General features: G+C 45.3%; 1 protein-coding gene across 1 annotated transcript in view; it reads right to left on the bottom strand.

The window, feature by feature from the left end:
* Window positions 1-16,706, bottom strand: part of LOC142263491 (uncharacterized) — a 325,147-nt gene that overhangs the window by 81,663 nt on the left and 226,778 nt on the right. Inside the window, 2 exon segments of the mRNA XM_075332232.1 lie at window positions 2,959-3,004; window positions 4,452-6,327. Of these exon segments, the coding sequence (XP_075188347.1) occupies window positions 2,959-3,004; window positions 4,452-6,327 (1,922 nt within the window).

Below are 16,706 nucleotides of genomic sequence, written 5' to 3'. Positions count from 1 at the left end.
GTGCGGGCTGTGAGGTCAACTGAGTTTGGCCAGCACCGGAGTCCGCTGATCTGAACTCAGCTGAACTCCAGACCACACACGGTCACAGGTGATTGGCAGCAGCCAGTGACTGTTGTTAACCTGTATCGATTGCAGCATGTGCCGGCTGTGATATCAGGAGTCAGACGATAAATTGTGTGTCCCACTGCAGAAGGATCCGGTAAAATCACAATTGCGGTTGCATGCGTTGCACATGCAATCCGCAGGATCTGGTCATATGCGTTTTACGTTTTTTTGCCGACCAGCAAAAAAATGCTGATGTGAAACCAGCCTAAGATATTTCATTATCTCCGTTTCTCTCCAGATTTCTAAGCTGCCCGGATTTGTAAATATCTTATGATCGTAACTTGCTTGTGATGAAACCGTCCTCTCTTCTAGAACCCGTCACCTTTCCTTCCATCCAGTGAGGCCGGCCTCGCTCTACAGCAATCCAGCTGGAGGACTTTCTTTTCAGAAGCCCCGTGCACCGTTTCAGCCGTGACCCGGGGAGGTGAAAGGCTGTTGGGTTCTGGTTCAAAGGATCAAGTCTTTAGAGAAATTATTTCTTGAGGCACAAATTCATCTGAAGCAAGCGGGTTTTATTCTTACAGCAAGAGACAAGGCGATATCTTATATTACAGTACAATAGACACTCAGGCACACCTGTCCATTACTTATTGGTGAAAATCTATAAGTGAACGCAGCTTTTTCAGAATTTAATAATTGGAATAAGACAATTATTATTTGGAGCAAGGAATTTAATAATTGGAACAAGCGCATGTGTTTACATATCCGTTATCTAAGGCACAGTAACTCCTATACACCAAACTGGGTTTAAAGCCGAAATAAATACTTTTTCTTTAAAATAATTTTCTTTGTTGAAATGTTTTAAAAATAAGTCAAATAATTTAAAAAACAAAACAAAAACGGGGATATGCGTAGAACATTCCTCACGAAACCTGGGGGGACCTTATGAAGAAGCCCCCCAGGCGAAACGCGTCAGGGTATTCGGTTCTCCTCTGATACATGCTGCACGGTGTTTATTCTCAGCCGGACACTTGGTCCTTATTCTGATTGTATGGCTTTTTCCTCAGCCTGATCATTTGTATTCATCTTGGCTGTGTTGTTTCCTTCAGATCATTGCAATGTGCACTTGCTGTTCCCTTTGTGCAATGATTCAGGGTCTGGGCAATATATCTTGCTCATTTCATCTGCCATTTATACAGCATTTAATACATCTGGGTTTTTGTTACTATATAATTACCTAGGGTGGTGCATTAAGCACTATAGATTGTTGCTTCATTTATCCCAGAAAATTGGCAGCATTTATTATCCTTGTTCCTTTGTGCAATACTATAGGGTCTGTGCAATATATTTACCATTATTATTATTATTACAGCGACATTAATTCCATGGCGCTTTACAAGTGAATAAGGCTATATATAAAAACTAGTATAACAATCATTAACAGTACAAAACAGACTGGTACAGGAGGAGAGAGGACCCTGCCCGCGAGGGCTCACAGTCTACAGGAGGAGAGCGGACCCTGCCCGCGAGGGCTCAGTCTACAGGGAATGGGTGATGGTACAATAGGTGAGGACAGAGCTGGTTGTGCAGTGGTGTACTGGACTGAGGGTTATTGTAGGTTGTAGGCTTGTTGGAAGAGATGGATCTTCAGGTTCCTCTTGAAGCTTTCCATGGTAGGGGAGAGTCTGATATGCTGAGGTAGAGCGTTCCAGAGTATGGGGGAGGCATGGGAGAAATCTTGTATGCGATTGTGGGAAGAGGAGATAAGAGAGGAGTAGAGAAGGAGATCTTGTGAGGATCTGAGGTTACGTGCAAGTAGATATCGGGAGACTAGGTCACAGATGTAAGGAGGAGACCGGTTGTGGATGGCTTTGTATGTCATAGTTAATGTTTTGAACTGGAGTCTTTGGGGGGTGGGAAGCCAGTGAAGGGATTGGCAGAGTGGTGAGGCTGGGGAATAGCGAGGGGAGAGGTGGATTAAGTGGGCTGTAGAGTTCAGGATAGATTGGAGGGGTGCAAGAGTGCTGGAAGGGAGGCCAGAGAGCAGGAGGTTGCAGTATTCGAGGTGGGAGATGATGAGGGCATGTAATGTTTTTGCTGATTCTTGATTAAGTAATGCATGGATCCGGGAGATATTTTTGAGTTGTAGTCGGCATAAGGTGAAGAGGGCTTGGATGTGTGGCTTGAAGGATAGAGCAGAGTCGAGGGGTACTCCAAGGCAACGAGCTTGTGAGACTGGGGAGAGTGAGCAGCCATTAAGTTTGATGGATAGGCTTGGTGAAGGAGTTGAATGAGGAGGAGGAAAGACAATGAATTCTGTTTTGTTCATGTTAAGCTTTAGGAATCGCGCAGAGAAGAAGGATGAAATAGCAGAGACACATTGTTTGGCTTTCTATAGCATATTTTTTCCATGTCGGGTTGGGGCAATAATTTTTTATGGAATGTGTAATAAATATTAGGGGTTTCCTATTTATTAGGGTACATTTGCACTAGTTCAGACCCCTTTTTTCCTTCTTTTTCACAACAGGGACCTCTAGTGGTTACACCTGAGAATTGTATCTCTTTAGGTAGATAATCTTTTGTCAGCATTTTGTGGGCATCTGTTTCCTGACGCATTTGCACATGTGGATAGGTGCAATAATATTTGAATTATCACTGTTGTGATATTTTTCACCCCAACCTGTATACAGGAATATTTGGATCAACCGTCTGTATTTATTTTCTCATAAAAATGTTTTAGTTTTGTTTTGCACAAATTGTGACTTCTATTGTCCTGTGTATGCACTTTATATTCTGGAAAAAAGTTTTGTTTTTTTTTAACATCTTTTGATTTTTATATGTTGCACATTGTAATGTTTTTCCTGATGTAAACATGTGCTTATACGGATGATATAATGAGGAGGAATGTTCTACGCATATCCCTGTTCTTTTTCGTAAATTATTTGACTTATTCTTAAAACTATTCAATAAAGAAAATTATTATTTATTTTTTTTAAATCAAATAATTTTTATTAACCTTTTAATTTGATATAACAAATAAATTCCACATACACGCAGGTATGCAAAACAATCCCCCCCCCCCAAACCCAATCCCCTATTCTTTCAACAATCAGAATATTCCTTTGTATGTTTCACATTCAAAGACCATTACAAAAAATACAGTTAGGCTCGACCGGTAATCCGCCAACAGCTAACACATAACGGACCAGAGCGCCTACACTCCGACCCGACGTTTTGAACCACTCAAAATTATTTAGATTTTAAAGAAAAAGTATTTATTTCGGCTTTAAACCCAGTTTGGTGTATAGGCTGATGAAGGGCTAGCCATTGCTAATTTGATCTGACCAATTTTCTTGGTTTTTATCAAAGGCACAGGTGTATAAAACAAGAATAGGGACGTTTAGATCTGTCATAATTGATAAATATCACTAGACCCCATAATAAGCCATACAGAGAAACAAGAGAAAAGAGGGGTTTACTAGTGAGACCAATAATGGTCAAAAATAATGCACAATCAATCAGCCTCTTGAAATACAATGAGATTTTTATTAACAACAATTTATAAGAAACAACATGTTATAATTTACATACATACAGTGGACAACCAGGTGAAAATTGTTGTTAATAAAAATCTCATTGTATTTCAAGAGGCTGATTGATTGTGCATTATTTTTGACCATTATTGGTCTCACTAGTAGAAACCCCTCTTTTCTCTTGTTTCTCTGTAAGGCACAGGTGTGCAGATATCATACATTTCTACAAATTCAAGGACGTAATTTACATTCTTGCTCATCCCTATCCTAAGTTCTAAGCATAAACATTCAAAATACATTTTGTTACAACTTTTAACTCTTGATATTCCTAACAGTCTTTTGATCTGATCCCAAACAACTATGGGGAATTGTGAAGAGACAAGTTGCGCTTCACTCTCCATCCGGCATCCAGGCTCTAAAAGAGCTCGTTCTTGAAGGGAAAAAAGATGGACGTTGTAATGCTGCCAACTCGTTCATTCCAGGCCTAGAAGACTTAGTGCTGTCCTTAAAAATCATGGAGGCCATCCAAAATAGTGCATGTAGTAGTTTTGATGTGGGATGTATTATTTTATTTTATTTTTTTTTGCATTAATTAATTTAAGCAAAACTGAAGATTCTGTAATTAGTTATGTTAGTAACATTATTTTCAAGTTATTAGTGAAAAAATGTTTTGTGTTGTAAACATTGTTTAAATTGTTTGCGTTGAGATATTTATTAAAATCTTACCAATCAAAGGGGGTGTACTCATTTAAGCTTTGCACTGTTTATTATAATCTACACAACATAATTATTTTTTTTTTTACTGTATGTCTTTTCTCATGTCTAACAAGACGGGATTCATGTATAAAAGATTTCCCCCATTGTAAATATGACTATGGCTTCTCTCTTTTGTGAATTTTCATATGTCTTACAAAATTTGATTGATCTGTAAAGCCTTTTTCACATTCTGAACATGAATAAGGCTTCTCTCCTGTGTGAATTCGCTTGTGTATCTCAAGACCTGATTTACTTGTAAAAGATTTCCCACATTCTGAACATGAATACGGCCTCTCTCCTGTGTGACTTCGCTCGTGTATCTCAAGACCTGATTTACTTGTGAAAGATTTCCCACATTCTGAACATGAATTCGACCTCTCTCCTGTGTGACTTCGCTCGTGTATCTCAAGACCTGATTTACTTGTAAAAGATTTCCCACATTCTGAACATGAATACGGCCTCTCTCCTGTGTGACTTCGCTCGTGTATCTCAAGACTTGATTTAGTTGTAAAAGATTTCCCACATTCTGAACATGAATACGGCCTCTCTCCAGTGTGACTTCGCTTATGTTTCACAAGACCTGATTTCTGTATAAAAGATTTCCCACATTCTGAACATGAATATGGCTTCTCTTCAATGTGACTTCGCTCGTGTGTCACAAGACTTGATTTCTGTATAAAAGATTTCCCACATTCTGAACATGAATATGGCTTCTCTCCTGTGTGACTTCGCTCATGTTTCACAAGACCTGACTTACTTGTAAAAGATTTCCCACATTCTGAACATGAATATGGCCTCTCTCCTGTGTGACTTCGCTCGTGTATCTCAAGACCTGATTTACGTGTAAAAGATTTCCCACATTCTGAACATGAATACGGCCTCTCTCCAGTGTGACTTCGCTTATGTTTCACAAGATTTGATTTCTGTATAAAAGATTTCCCACATTCTGAACATGAATATGGCTTCTCTTCAATGTGACTTCGCTCGTGTGTCACAAGACTTGATTTTTGTATAAAAGATTTCCCACATTCTGAACATGAATATGGCTTCTCTCCTGTGTGGCTTCGCTCATGTTTCACAAGACCTGATTTACTTGTAAAAGATTTCCCACATTCTGAACATGAATACGGCCTCTCTCCTCTGTGACTTCGCTCGTGTATTTCAAGACCTAATTTACTTGTAAAAGATTTCCCACATTCTGAACAAGAATATAGCTTCTCTTCAATGTGACTTCGCTCGTGTGTGACAAGACTTTTTTTATGTATAAAAGATTTCCCACATTCTGAACATGAATACGGCCTCTCTCCTGTGTGACTTCGCTTGTGTGCCGCAAGACTTGATTTATTTGTAAAGCATTTCTCACATTCTGAACATGAATACGGCTTCTCTCCTGTGTGGATTCTCTGATGTGTAAGAAGACTATATTTATTTTGAAAGCCCTTTCCACATTGCAAACATGAAAATAATTTCTCCCCTGTGTGAATTCTCTGATGTTTATTAAGATGTGATCTCTTTTTAAAACATTTCCCACGTTCTGAACATGGAGACGGCTTCACTCCTGTATGAATTCTCTGATGTCTAGTAAGTGTCCCTTTATCTGTGAAGGATTTCCCACACGGTGAACACAAAAACGGCTTTTGTCCTGTGTGAATTCTCTCATGTCTAGCAAATTCTGAACTATTTATAAAGCATTTCCCACATTCTGAACAGGAGTATGGCTTCTCTTTGTGCTTTGTTTGTGTTACAAAATTTGAGCTTTTAGTAAGTTGCTTGTCACACTGAAATCTTGGCTCCTCTTTGTCACCTGGAATTGTGGTATTAATCTGAGATTGCTCAGGAGAGGGTTTCTCATGAGTAGGGGAATTATATGATAGTGAAGTATCATGAAGTCGAGGATGTAAATGAAGGGTAATGAGGTTTTCTCCATTAGAGGGATTCCTGATATCTTCTTTTTTACAATTTAGTGATAAACGGTTATTCTCACAAGGATTTCCTATAAAAATGAAATAGACTGAATGTGATTTTTTTTTTCTACAACACAAAAGGGAATTTCCACATTTAGATAGAATAGACAAAGAAAATGGTCTACAGCGGTCTAACAAACCAAATGTTGCCAAAAGAGAATAAAGTTCATTTTCGCCCAGTTGCGTTTTTGCAGACATTGGGCAGGTAATAAATGCAGATTAACCACATCTATGCAAGTTAATAGCATTATCTCTGAGGACAGGTTCCCTTTATCTTTATTGAATTGGTCGATATGAATAGGGGTTGACCTGTTCCAGGTTTATCATGGACCAGCATGGACACACAAGTCTCTCGGACACACAAGTCTCTCGGACACACAAGTCTCTCGGACACACAAGTCTCTCTCGTTCCTTCCTTCTTATGTTCTCTCCCTCACCCATGACTTTCATATAAGGTTTCACAGTTAGGGGTACTTTGAACACTACGACATCGCTGCTGCGATGTTGGTGGGGTCAAATCGAAAGTGACGCACATCCGGCGTCGCAGTCAATATCGAGTGTTTATGATACGATTAATGAGCGCTAAAGCGTCGTAATCGTATCATCGGTGTAGTGCCCGACATTTTCATAATTGCGCTGCAGCGACGGTACGATGATGTTCCTCATTCCCCTGCGGCAGCACACATCGCTGTGTGAGAAGCCGCAGGAGCGAGGAACATCAGCTTACCTGCGTCACCGCGGCTCACGTCGGCTATCCGGAAGGACAGAGGTGGGCGGGAGGTTTACGCCCCGCTCATCTCCGCCACTCCGCTTCTATTGGCCGCCTGCCATGGGACGTCGCTGTGACGCCGCACGACCTGCCCCCTTAGGAAGGAGGCGGGTCGCCGGCCAGAGCGACGTCGCAGGGCAGGTGAGTGCATGTGAAGCTGCCGTAGCGATAATGTTCGCTACGGCAGCGATCACAAGATATCGCAGCTGCGACGGGAGCGGGGACTATCGCGCTCGGCGTCGCTACCATCGGCTTGCGATGTCGCAGCGTGCAAAGTACCCCTTATTGTTTGTTTGGCAGATAATGAGGCCAGCTTCCAGAAGTACAACCAGACATTAGCAAAGCTCCAATAGAAGCTACCCGTGCCTGTTCCTACAGGATCAGAGCCTCAGTTATTGCAAATGAGAAATATATAAATGCCAATACGCTCAATTAGAGCTCTATAAAGAAAGGTCATTTGCTAAAGGCAGCTTTAGGCCTCTTTTACAGGTCCGTGAAAATCACGGACGTGTCAAAGGTGCGTATTGCCCTCGGTGTGCTGTGTGCATGGCCTACGTGTGTTCTCCGTGTGTTCTCCGTGATAACACACGGAGAACGGGAACTTTCTACTCACCTGTTCCTGGCGTCGCTGTCCGTAGTGCTGATCTTCGGTCTCCGGTCCTGCCGACTCCGCGCTGCTGCTGCTTCCGGCCACAGTGAAGTGAATATTCAATGAGCATAATGAGTGGTGGTCGGCAGCAAGTGGCAGCAGAGACAGGAGGACAGGAGAAGGTGAGTAATGTTTTGTTTTTTTTCTCGCAGACACATGTCTTTTCTCCGGTGGGTGTCACACGGAACACATCCGTGTGGTCCGTGTGTGTTACGTGTGACCCGATTGCGTTCCGTGTGACACCCGTGATGCCGGAGATAAAACAGACATGTCAGCGTGAGAAATAAACGGACACATGTATGTACGGAACGGACACACGTTCTGTGCGAAAATACATACGTGTGTCCGACACCATAGGAAGACATAGGTCTACGTGTGTGTACGTGTCACCGGTATGTGAGGAAACGGACCATACACGTACCGGAGGCACGTACATGTGAAAGAGGCCTTAGAGAAAGCAGTGAAGGAAAAAAAACTATCCTCCAGATGAAGGGGAACAGAGCTATTCAAACTTAAGCCATTTTTTCCAAAACCGGTCCAAAACAGTATTGCCTCCTCCACCATAATGATCGCCTCACCCCCACCATCATCTCCGCTTCATCCACCACTATCAATTTCTTCTGCCCCTGGCGGTGAAAACATTTGTTTTGACAGCTCCTTGAGGGAGAGGCTTCAGCTTTTTTCCTCACGATTTGCTCCTGTGCAAAAAGTATCCAACTATAACTTGAGTGAAAAAATATACCTCATTGCTTCCCCCCCCCCAAAAATCCAGCCAGGCTAATTGCATTAAGGACAAAGTATCACCTCCTGCAAGAGGAGGAAAAACCTGGTCCTTTTTGCAATTAGCTATGCTGGATTTTTTAGGCACATGGTGTGTAGGATCAGATTTGTTTTCCTCCTCTTGGAGGGAAGTGATACTTTGCCCAGCTGGATTTTTTTTGGGTGATGCAAACCCAGAAACCTCAGAGCCTCAGTTATTGCAATTAAGAAATATATGAATGCCAAATACTCTCATCTACAGCTCTATAAATATAGGACATTTTCTTAAGGCAGCTTTAGAAAGAGCAGTGAGGAGAAAACTATCCTCCAGATTAAGGCTCTGTGCCCACGTTGTGTATTTGCATGCAGTTACGGTGCGTATTTAACTGCAGCGTAACTGCATGCGTCCTGCATTCCCAGCACAATCTATGAAGATTGTGCATAATCCATGCGCACGTTGCGTTTTAGAACGCAGCGTTTCGGCTGCTGCCAAGACACTGCGTTCTAAAAAGCAACATGTCACTTCTTTTGTGCGTTTTGGTTGCAATGTCGGTCTCTCTCTGTGTCTGTCGGTCGATCTCTCTCTCTCTGTCGGTCTATCCCTTTCCCCCCCTCTCTCATACTCCCCAATCCCAGATGAGCTGCACGGCTATCACACTGCGGCGGCTTCTCCAGCTTTTGAAAATGCCGGCCGCTCATTATTCAATTTGGTATTCCCTGCTTTCCCCGCCCACCGGCGCCTATGATTGGTTGCAGTCAGACACGCCCCCACGCTGTGACAGCTGTCTCACTGCAACCAATCACAGCCGCCGATGGTCGGGTCTATGTAGTGCAGTAAAATAAATAAATAAATTAAAAAAAAAAAAAAATAGTGTGCGGTTCCCCCCTTCCCCCCAATTTTGATACCAGCCAAGATAAAGCCACACAGCTGAAGGCTGGTATTCTCAGGATGGGGAGCCCCAAGGGGAGTCCCCCAGCCTAACAATATCAGCCAGCAGCCGACCGGAATTGCCGCATCGATTAGATGTGACAGTCCCGGGACTCTACCCGGCTAATCCAGAATTGCCCTGGTGCGGTGGCAATCTGGGTAATAAGGAGTTAGTGACAGCCCATAGATGCCACTAAGTCCTACGTTAATCATTGCAGGCGTCTATGAGACACCCCCAATGATTAACCTGTAAGTGAAAGTAAATAAACACACACACCCAAAAAAATCCTTTATTTGAAATAATAGACAAAAAACCACCCTCTTTCACCACTTTATTAAAATCCCCAAACACTCCTCCAGGTCCGGAGTAATCCTCACGAGGTCCCACAACACATCCAGCTCTGCTACATGAAGCTGACAGGAGCGGCTGTAGAACACCGCCACTCCTGTCAGCTCCACGCAGAAACTGAAGTGAGTCGCACTGTCAGCGGAGACGTCACTCAGGTTACCCGCGGCCACAGGTCTCGGGTGGAGGACTCGAGCTGGGTAACCTGAGTGATGGCACCGGTGATCGCGCGGCTCACCTCAGTCACTCAGGAGATTTGCGGTCTCCGGTGAGTCCTTCACATGTGATCGCAAATAAAGCCGCGGCACACGCACAGAGCCACGAGATCACAATGAAGTCGGGTGAAGTTCATCCGAGTTCATTCTGATCGCGCAGCAGTGTCTCGCAGCCAGCCATGCTCTTTTTGACAGTGCGGTCCCACTCGGCTCTGCTGCAAGTCTATGGTGATGCTGCAGAGCTGAGTGAGACTGCACTGACAAAAATGTGCGTTCTGGAAGCATCCAGAATGCATGAATTCAGCAGGAATTCGGCAGTTAACAAGCTTTTCGGCTGCGTTCTGAGACGCATATGCAGTGACTTACATGCTGCGTAACAGAACGCAACGTGGGCACATAGCCTTAGGGGAACGGAGCTACTGGAAGAATGCTGTGCAATGAAGTTATGCTTCCACTGTCATCTCCGCCTCCATCATCATCAAGCTTTTCTGCCCCTGGTGGTGAAAACAATTCTTTAGACAGCCCCTTGAGGGAGAGGCCTCAGCTTCTGTCTTCACCATTTGTTCCTGTGTAAAAAATATCCAAATATAACTAGACTAAAAATTATGTACTTCATTCCCTCCCCCAAAAAAATCCAGCCGGGCTAATCGCAAATAGGACCAGCTGCTTTCCTCCTGTCGGGAGGTCGTACTTGATCCCTCTTCCTTTACAAAAAAAGAAAAAAAATCAATGAAGTTTATGGTCGGGTGATTTAGCAGATTTAAGGCCGGGTGTTAGGCTATGTGCCCACGCTGCGGAAAATGTGCGGATTTTGCCGCGGATTTCTCGCGGAAAAGCCGCGGATTTTCCAGAAATCTGCAGCACAGCTACTCCCCAGCCATTTCTATGGCATTTGGGAAATGCTGTGCCCACGCTGCGGATTTTTCCGCAGCGGAAATCGTGCGGATTTCTGTGCGGAAAAATCTGCAGCATGTCAATTATTGTTGCGGATTTCTCCGCAGGGTCCCATATACTTACCTGCCTCACCGGAGTCACTTTCTCCGTCCAGTGTACAGGAGCGCGGTGAATCCAGGTACAGGAAGGAAGATGTGGGCGGAGCCTGCACGAGCTCCGGTCATGTGACAGCCGGAGCTAGTTCAGGCCCGCCCACCTTCTCCTGAAGACGCTGAGAGAGTGACCCGGCTGCCAGAAAGCGAGGTGCTGCATGATGGAGGTAAGTATGAACTCCCCGATCACTGCAGTACTTCCGAAGCCATGGTACTGTGTCCTCAATGCAGAATGCCCGCACTATATCCGCACGACATTCCGCAGCATGGAAACAGACAAAAGTTGTGGTGCTGTTTCCTGGGAGCACCTGCGGAATGTCTTGTGGATATATCCGCAGGACACTGTCCCCGTGGGCACATAGCCTTTGGGAGGTTTCCATTCTGCTCCTGATCTTCCCAATGTTCTGAAGTTCCTGGGGGATTCACTAGAGGCCTGAAGCTGAATGCGCTGAGGGGGCCATTTCTCAGCGATCAATTCTCTTTTTGAGGGGCCATTATCAGGAAGTCAGCTACTAACAAGATTTTTTAAAGCAATTAAAATCCTTTGAATGTCAATAAAGACTATATCTCCTCTTTGGGACCTTCCTACAGTATTGACGGCCTGGTACATCCTCCCTTTGAACTTCTAGAGCAGAGGTCTCAAACACGCGGCCCATGAGGCTGCTTCTTGTGGCCCGAAGACCCATGGACCCAGTAACAATCGCGGCTGGTGCAGGGACCGCAGCTGTCAGAGCTCTATTTCAGATGATCCTTTTGCCGATGCTGCGGAGTCAATCTTTCTCTGCACAATTCAATGTCTGCCGCCGCCCAAGCAAGTGACGCGTATGACCTCAGCTGCTCACCTCTGATTGGCCAGATATTAAGTTGTGCAAAGAGAACTCATTGCTTCTCCTCACTGCTGGGGATATTGCTCCAAATCCTGGTCCTCCTCACCACATCCCTATTGTCAGTTCAAACCCTCTTCAACAACCTAACACAAATTTCCGCAACCTCGCAAACCTCATACCCATTCACCCAGCCCCCGCTCCCCAAGTCCCACTAACAGGAGCTCTATGGAACGCTCGCTCTGTCTGCAACAAACTATCCTACATTCATGATCTTTTCATCACTAATAAACTCTCCTTCCTCGCCATCACAGAAACCTGGCTCACCCCCTCTGACACTGCCTCTCCTGCTGCACTTTCTTATGGCGGTCTCCAACTGTCTCACACCCCCCGCCCCAGTAACAAGCATGGTGGAGGAGTTGGTTTGCTCCTGTCCGACCAATGCTCCTTTACACCAATTCCACTACCACCCTCTGTTACTCTTCCCTCTTTTGAGGTGCACTCCGTACGCATCTACGCCCCCTCCAACCTTCAACTGGCTGTCATTTACCGCCCTCCAGGGCCAGCCACTGCCTTTTTTGACCATTTCACCACCTGGCTACTACACTTCCTTTCCACTGACATCCCCACCATCATCATGGGTGATTTCAACATCCCCATTGACACTTCCCACTCATCTGTCTCCAAACTTCTAACACTCGCTTCCTCCTTCGGCCTCACCCAATGGTCTTCTGCAGCTACTCACAAAGATTGCCACACGCTGGACCTCATCTTCACTCGCCTCTGTTCCCTATCTAACCTCTCTAACTCACCTCTCCCCCTGTCTGACCACAACCTACTCACATTCTCTTCCCTCTCTTCTCCAAGTATGCAACCCCCCCTCCACAAACTTCCACACCCTCGCAGAAATATCAAACACATTGATTTACACGCCCTTTGTCAGTCCCTTCTCCCCCTCACAGACATTACATTTGTACATGATGCAGATGCCGCTGCAACTTTATACAACACTACAATCTCTGCAGCTCTCGAATCAGCTGCCCCCCTCACACACACCAAAACCCGCACAATCAACAGGCAACCCTGGCACACGAGGCAGACTAAAGAACTAAGACAGGCTTCCAGAATTGCTGAGCGCAGATGGAAGAGGTCTCATTCCACTGAGCACTTCATTGCATATAAAGAGTCCCTCACCACTTTCAAGTCCACACTCACTGCTGCAAAACAAACCTACTTCTCATCCCTCATATCTTCTCTCTCTCACAACCCTAAACAGCTATTCAACACTTTCAATTCTCTCCTCCGTCCTCCAGCACCACCTCGCTCTCCTCTCCGCTGAAGACTTTGCCTCTTTCTTCAAGCTGAAGATTGACAACATCAGAGCAAGCTTTGGCCCACAATCACCACAGCCCCTCATCATAGCTACTCATCCCTCTTCCTCTAAATCCAGCTTCTCCACCATGACAGAAAACAATCTTTCCACTCTACTCTCAAGATCACATCTAACCACCTGTGCACTGGACCCGCTCCCATCGCACCTCATCCCCAACATCACCGCAGTCCTCATCCCAGCCTTAACCCATCTCTTCAACCTATCACTAACAACTGGTGTATTCCTTTCATGCTTTAAACATGCCTCTATTATACCCATCCTCAAAAAGCCCTCCCTTGACCCATCCTCTGTGTCAAACTATCGCCCCATATCCCTTCTCCCCTACGCCTCAAAACTACTGGAACAGCATGTCCATCTTGAATTGTCCTCACACCTTTCCTCCTGATCCCTCTTTGACCAGCTACAATCTGGCTTCCGACCGCATCATTCCACTGAAACTGCCCTAACTAAAGTCACTAATGATCTACTAACCGCCAAAGCCAAGCGACACTACTCTATCCTCCTCCTCCTGGACCTGTCCTCTGCCTTCGACACAGTAGACCATTCCCTCCTACTACAGATTCTCTCATCTCTGGGCATCACAGACTTGGCCCTATCTTGGATCTCCTCATACCTAACCGACCGAACTTTCAGCGTCTCCCATTCTCACACCACTTCCTCATCTCGCCCCCTATCTGTCGGTGTCCCCCAAGGCTCAGTTCTTGGACCCCTGCTGTTCTCCATCTACACCTTCGGCCTGGGACAGCTCATAGAGTCCCACGACTTCCAGTATCATCTCTATGCCGATGACACACAGATCTACCTCTCTGGACCTGACATTACCTCTCTACTAACCAAAATTCCACAATGTCTGCTATTTCATCCTTCTTCTCTGCGCGATTCCTAAAGCTTAACATGGACAAAACAGAGTTCATTGTCTTTCCTCCTCCTCACTCATCTCCTCCAACAAGCCTTTCCATCAAACTTGATGGTTGCTCACTCTCCCCAATCTCACAAGCTCGTTGCCTTGGAGTAACCCTCGACTCTACTCTATCCTTCAAACCACACATCCAAGCCCTCTTCACCTCATGCCGATTACAACTCAAAAACATCTCCCGGATCCGTGCTTTCCTTAACCAAGAATCAGCAAAAACATTAGTGCATGCCCTCATCATCTCCCGTCTCGAATACTGCAACCTCCTGCTCTCTGGCCTCCCTTCCAACACTCTTGCACCCCTCCAATCTATCCTAAACTCTGCGGCCCGCTTAATCCACCTCTCCCCTCGCTACCCCCCAGCCTCACCACTCTGCCAATCCCTTCACTGGCTTCCCATCGCCCAACGACTCCAGTTCAAAACAATAACCATGACATACAAAGCCATGCACAACCTGTCTCCTCCCTACATCTGTGACCTAGTCTCCCGGTACCTACCTGCACGCAACCTCAGATCCTCACAAGATCTCCTTCTCTGCTCCTCTCTTATATCCTCTTCCCACAATCGTGTACAAGATTTCTCCCGTGCATCCCCCATACTCTGGAACGCTCTACCTCAGCACATCAGACTCTCCACTACCGTGGAAAGCTTCAAGAGGAACCTCAAGACCCACCTCTTCCAACAAGCCTACAACCTACAATAGCCCTCAGTCCAGTAGACCAAAGCACTACCAGCTGTGTCCTCACCTATTGTACCATCACCCATTCCCTGTAGACTGTGAGCCCTCGCGGGCAGGGTCCTCTCTCCTCCTATACCAGTCTGTCTTGTACTGTTAATGATTGTTGTACATATACCCTCTCTCACTTGTAAAGCGCCATGGAATAAATGGCGCTATAATAATAAATAATAATAATAACTTGAATCTGCGCACTGCGCAGCACCAGCAAAGCATTCACCTAAATCTCAGATGAAGTGCCGACAGTGTCTGCGATCCTTACCGGGTCCATGTGCCTGCCGGCCGCAAGATGCAGGGAAGGAGACGCCGAGGGCACGGAGAACAGGTGAGAAGAAAGTTTTGGTGCGCGTGTGTGTGCGTCTGTGGCTGCACAGGGCAGGGCATGTGTGTGTGTGTGTGTGTATGTGTGTGGCTGCACAGGGGAGGGCGTGTGTGTGTCTGTGGCTGCACAGGGCAGGGCGTGTGTGTGTGTGTGTGTGTGTGTGGCTGCACAGGGCAGGGCGTGTGTGTGTGGCTGGACAGGGCAGGGCGTGTTTGTGTGTGTGGCTGTACAGGGCAGGGTGTGTGTGTGTGTGGCTGCACAGGGCAGGGTGTGTGTGTGTGTGGCTGCACAGGGCAGAGTGTGTGTGTGTGTGGCTGCACAGGGCAGAGTGTGTGTGTGTGTGTGTGTGTGTGTGTGTGTATATATGTATATATATATATATATATATATATATATATATATATATATATATATATATATATATATATATATATAATGTGTCAAAACAGGGGACCAGGATGACCAGGGGACCCCAAAAGAGGTCCAGTACAGGGGACATTACTACACGAGGACCAGGATGGGGACATTACTACGAGGACCAGGATGGGCTCATTACTACAGGATAGGGACAAGGATGTGGATATTACTACATGATGAGGACCAGGATGGGGGCATTATTACAGGATGGGGACTCGAATGGGGAAATTACTACAGGAAGGGGACAAGGATGGGGACATTACTAAAATATGGGGACAAGTTTGGGGACATTACTACAAAAAGGGGACAATGATGGGGACATTACTAAAAGATGAGAACCAGGATGGGAGACATTACTACAATATGTTGGCCAAAATTACTATATATGGTGCTAGGGAATAAAATGTAAAAAAAAAAAAAAAAAAAGGGAAAAGCCATTAATCCTGGCAGAGGGGTGCGTCATTCTGGGAGGACTCACGACAGAGGCCCAGAGGGACAATATTTGCATATCTATGGATATTAATATTTTTGGGCTCCATTGAAAAACACATGGAAGCTTCCTGAGGGAGAAACGCGTCGAGGCGGCTATATTTGAAATAAGATGGTTTTTGGAAGGACAAACTACAACAAGGGATACCAGCATCCCTGATATCAATGGATGCGGCTGGTTCATTGGGGTGATATCCCCGGACGTCCTTCTGTATTTCAGTCTTTATGGAGAAATTGGTAGGATAAGATATAGACTTATTACTGGATGGTCTTTCGGCCCTATGCTACCGGAAGCTCTGAATGATGGGCCATATTCCATCCATGTGACTGCGATTCACCTATAGGCTATGTGCGCACAGTGCGTTTTTCGCGGCGTTTTTGCGCGTTTTTCGGGTGCGTTTTTGGCCTCAAAACTGCAGGACTTTGCTTCCCCAGCAAAGTCTATGAGTTTTCATTTTTGCTGTCCGCACACATCTGTTTTTTTTACCTGCGTTTTTGAGTTAAAAAAAAAAAAATGGACATGTCAGTTCTTTCCTGCGTTTTTCTGCGTTTTCCCCCCATGCAATGCATTGGAAAAACGCAGCAAAACGCAGCCAAAAAC

Source organism: Anomaloglossus baeobatrachus, chromosome 1, assembly GCF_048569485.1.
Source record: "Anomaloglossus baeobatrachus isolate aAnoBae1 chromosome 1, aAnoBae1.hap1, whole genome shotgun sequence".
Lineage (NCBI taxonomy): Eukaryota > Metazoa > Chordata > Amphibia > Anura > Aromobatidae > Anomaloglossus > Anomaloglossus baeobatrachus.
This window is presented reverse-complemented; position numbering and strand designations above follow the sequence as displayed.